This window comes from Pygoscelis adeliae, unplaced genomic scaffold, assembly GCF_000699105.1.
Source record: "Pygoscelis adeliae isolate BGI_AS28 unplaced genomic scaffold, ASM69910v1 Scaffold15, whole genome shotgun sequence".
Taxonomy (NCBI): Eukaryota; Metazoa; Chordata; class Aves; order Sphenisciformes; family Spheniscidae; genus Pygoscelis; species Pygoscelis adeliae.
In genome coordinates, this window is record NW_008824988.1 from 1,972,987 (window position 1) to 1,977,204 (window position 4,218).

The 4,218-nt window shown below is 41.7% G+C and overlaps 1 protein-coding gene across 1 annotated transcript in view; it reads right to left on the reverse strand.

Annotated features, from left to right (window-relative positions):
• The window catches only part of BZW2 (basic leucine zipper and W2 domains 2), a 37,564-nt gene that overhangs the window by 9,631 nt on the left and 23,715 nt on the right, over positions 1 to 4,218 (reverse strand). The window contains exons 7-8 of the mRNA XM_009326089.1: positions 4,212 to 4,218; positions 3,586 to 3,732 (exon numbers count right to left, since the gene is read on the reverse strand). The exon at positions 4,212 to 4,218 is cut by the window's right edge and continues 182 nt beyond it. Of these exons, the coding sequence (XP_009324364.1) occupies positions 3,586 to 3,732; positions 4,212 to 4,218 (154 nt within the window). The remainder of the gene's footprint in view (positions 1 to 3,585; positions 3,733 to 4,211) is intronic.

The window sequence follows — 4,218 nt, forward strand, 5'->3', positions numbered from 1 at the left end:
AACTACAGTGTTTATATCCATACTTCTCCAATTTCCTTTCCTCTTAGCTTGTAGTGAGTCTAGCTAAGACTGCAATCTTAAATGTAAGGTAATATTGATAGCATTTTTCAGAGCTTAAGGAAGATTAATTACCCTTAATCTTCAGAGCCCCTGGCCAAATATACATTAAGGTTACTATTTAAATTGTTCTTGCACTGCTCAGCTCAGCCTTTCTTCATCGTTTTCAGTAACACTTTCAGTTCGGCATTTTTCAGCTGGATTTGCAGTGGCCTGATATGGCAGAGTTCTGGTCTATGCAACCAGGGCTGCTGATGGATGCGGTCAGGTAACAAACCACTCATCACTAGCAGCACTGATGGACACGTTCAGAAGTACATACACTTCAGGACTTATTTACAAGGGGCTAAATCCTGAGGGTTTTACTCAACATGATCCACGGGGAAAAAAAAACCCAACTATTAAAACACATGAAAATTGACTAAAATATGAAAAGTTGGTCCAGAATGTCTTTTGCAAAGTAATTATCAGCTATTAATTTAAAGACAGAGAAAGCAAGAAATCACACAGCAACTGTAACAAGAGCAGCTAGACAGGCAGACAGTATTACTACTCTTGAAAGAAACTTTCTTACAAAGTAACTATGAGAAATTACTAGATGTAGCTAACACCAGAGGTTGAGTTTTTCCACTCCTGGCAGGTATAGCCACATCTTTAGAAACAACGTTAATGTTTTGGTAAAAGCAGTGCAAAGCTTGTGCAGACTTTGGGTAACAAGACTCCCTCTTTTTACCCTTTTGCCCCTTGAAGCATCCAGCTGGTATCTGGGCACGTTGCAGGAAGCAGGGCAATATACATTGCAGTTCATTTATTTAACAGCATCAGCAGAATCCTCTCCCATCCCCAGATTTGTGAAGTGCTACTGTCTATAAGTGTTAAGGAATTTATAAAATAAATCCTATCTTTTCACTTTAGAAGTAAGATACTTTCATTTTGCCACGTCTGACTGACTCCCTTCACATTCCTCTCTCACTCCTCAACTGGTACAGACTTGCAATTGTAAGTTTCACAAGTGTCTGTCTGACTAAGGAACCATAAAATTAGCTTCCTCTCACTGCTGGCTGAGCTCAGTGGCATTATTTTCCATTTGCCTCAGGTTAGGTAGCAGCGGATCAGCAGCTGCAGCGTCATGAAGCTCACACCACAGCCTTGCCTGCAGTGCGAATTGTCTGGAAGACTCTCCCCACCCACGGGGAATGTCTATTCTCTGCACTGGAGGTGGCCTAGGGGCAAAGCCCCGGTGTCATAGTGAGGTTACTGGGATGATGAAAAGCTTATCCTGTAAGATTCAGGGTTTAACAGCTTGCCCTGTCTCCTCCTGAGTCCAGCTCCTGCCAGTCCTGCCATGCGGATGGCACACAGTAGCATTTACTGGTTCATGGCTGCCCACCACCTCCATTAGGAAGCCACCCATCCAGTAAAGCTTGTTAAGAACTGTAAACTAGGTCACTATTCTGTGCCTTGACATGTCTCTTCAGGGGTCCCTCGTATATAGCTTACTAAAAGAAATCTAATAAATTCAAGAGACTGGTACCCAGATGTCAAAGCTTTGGGAACTGTGCTTTGTGAAAGTTATCTGTCAGGTACAGCCATACAAGAATAAATCCCACCACCTGGCATGTCCCATGTCAAGTATGTATTTATACGCATCCTGACTCACGCCACCAGGGCAAAACAACTCCATGACTGTTTCAGGGCATATCGACACACAGGAGGGCACAGGAACTAGGCTCTGTGTCACGCTAACAGCGTTAATCTGATTTCTGCAGTTGGCTCACACATTGGGTCAGCTAAAAGCCCAAAGAGAGGAATCCAAGATCTGTCTCTACCTATCCATAGAGGAAGGATGTGAAACAAATGCTGTTCATTTTTGAACACTGAAATGTAAAGAAGCAGCTAGGAAAGTCTAAATTTCTATTTCTATTGCTTCTGTTAAAATCTTTCCTGTAAGTGCAAATAGTAAATACCCCATACAAATTCGTCCTCTGTTTTTAGACAGTGGATGTGGCTAGAAAGATGCCTATCATATAGGCAAGATGCCTTACCTAATTTAGTGGGGTTGCATACATAGCTGATGGCTTGGGTCAGTGAGATGCATAGGACTAAGCATCCAGTCAACAATATTTGTACAAAGCCAGCTATGTTTCCTTTTCCCAATGTTCAAATATTCCAAAAAGTGTTTGTTAATTTGCCCTGCAGTACTAGACAATAAATCTCAATGGATACTCTGTTACAACTCGAAGAGATATGATCAATTTTTACATCAAAAGAACAAGAAAAACAATGTCTCTCCTCCTTCTGGAAACTATCTTGTCTTCCTACTGCTATTTGGGTCACTTGAGAAGACTTCAAGGCATTCAATTTTACCATCAAAGACTACACTAGATCCCAAGCGACTACATTTCTAGGATGACTGATTGGGAAACCAAATTCAGATGAAAGGACAGAAGCAGTAGGAGCTAAACCAACGTGGGAACTCCCAAGTATGGAGAGGCATCCAATATGAAGAAGAAAGGAATTCAGATCAAGCTTAAGATCTATTTTACCATTAAGAATACAGTACAGATTACTTCTGTCCTAGGACAAATCTTTGCAGCCCTGGCTATGACTGAGTATTCTTTTGCTCATGGTTTACTAGCTTAAAAGGACTAATTCTGCTGAAAAGCCTCTCTGCCTCTGTTCTCAGTTCAGGTGTCTTGCACTGCACAATTCCTTCAGACTTAGATGAGGAATACCAACCATAGCAATGACTCCGACACCTCTGCTTTTTTTTTTTAGGTTTTGAGGTTTTTTTCCACTCCAAGGTCATAAGAGTTTTTGTACCAACATACAATTGTGATACTGCAATCTGTCATCACTTAGCAAATTACACCCCGTCTTTCTATGCATTCAGTTCTCTCATCCACCAGGACAGTACCTGAATCAGAGAGTAAACACACTATACAGTGCTCATGCTCTCAAGCCAGCTCCTGGCTTATTAGCTGACAAGTCACTGAGTATCCAGCTCCCACAGTCAACATCGGCAACAACCATTTCACAGATTCTGAGCTCAGCAGTCCTGCTTGGATCTAACCAGCTCTGTGCAAAGCCAGCACAGGTGCCACCTCACCATGGTCCCAAAACTTCTTTGCTTCTGGCAAAGACATTGCAAAGGCAGTTCCTGCAGGCCTTCTAGTCATGTCTGAGCAGAGCTGAGTCTCAGCATTTGCTTAGCATTGTCTCCAAGGCAAGGAGCCTCTCAGGATCCGGCACGCTGAGAAAGCACAACGCAGAGGTGCTCGGGCTGTGACCACCTCCGTTTGCCCTGGTTCTCTGCACTGTATGCCTCAGGACATTCAACAATCTGAACTACTTCAATTTTGCATTCATTTGACTAAAGGAGAAGGGACTATACACAATGCTTGGTGTGCTCAGTGTCAGCCCTCAAAACTCTAAATCTCCTGGATTTAAACAGGTAAAAACTTGACAGCTGCAGAATGTATGCTGTTAATTCACAGCAGCCCTTCCCCCCTTCACCCATGCACGCACCTTTAGATGTTTGAGGGCTTGCTCTGCAACCAGCTCTTCTTTCTTGTTCCATTCCACAGCATTCATGACACAGGTCCACAGGAGACCGATCACTGCTGGCTCTGGCAGCTCATTTCTTTTCATTTCCTCTTTTACATAAAGCACTACCTGGAGCAGGAAATAAACTGCTGTCTTAAGTAACATTTCCAATCAACCAGAAACAATGCTGACTTACCAAATACTTGCAGTCATTTACAAATAACACCACGGTATAGAAATAATAAGGAACAAAATTACAACAAGAATAATAAAAAGGAAGCATTTAGCATGTTTTTATTTAGCAACATTAATATTACTTGACAAGTTTTGTCCCTCCCCTCCAACCTAGCAGTTAATGCGATTAAATGAAATACATTCTCATCAAGTATAACTCAACAAAAAACCCCAAACCCCATAGTCAGCTGCACTTGCAAATCCAGAGGATGTTTTGTTGCTTTAGTCTTAAGCACAGAGTGAACTGATGAATAAATTAAAATAATTTAAAGAAAAACAGATGAAATCTATGAGGTGCTCCTATCTGTTCCTCTGTACCTACTGTTGATTTACATCTTTGACTATTATAATATAAACAGAAGTTGTAAAAAAACACTCTTT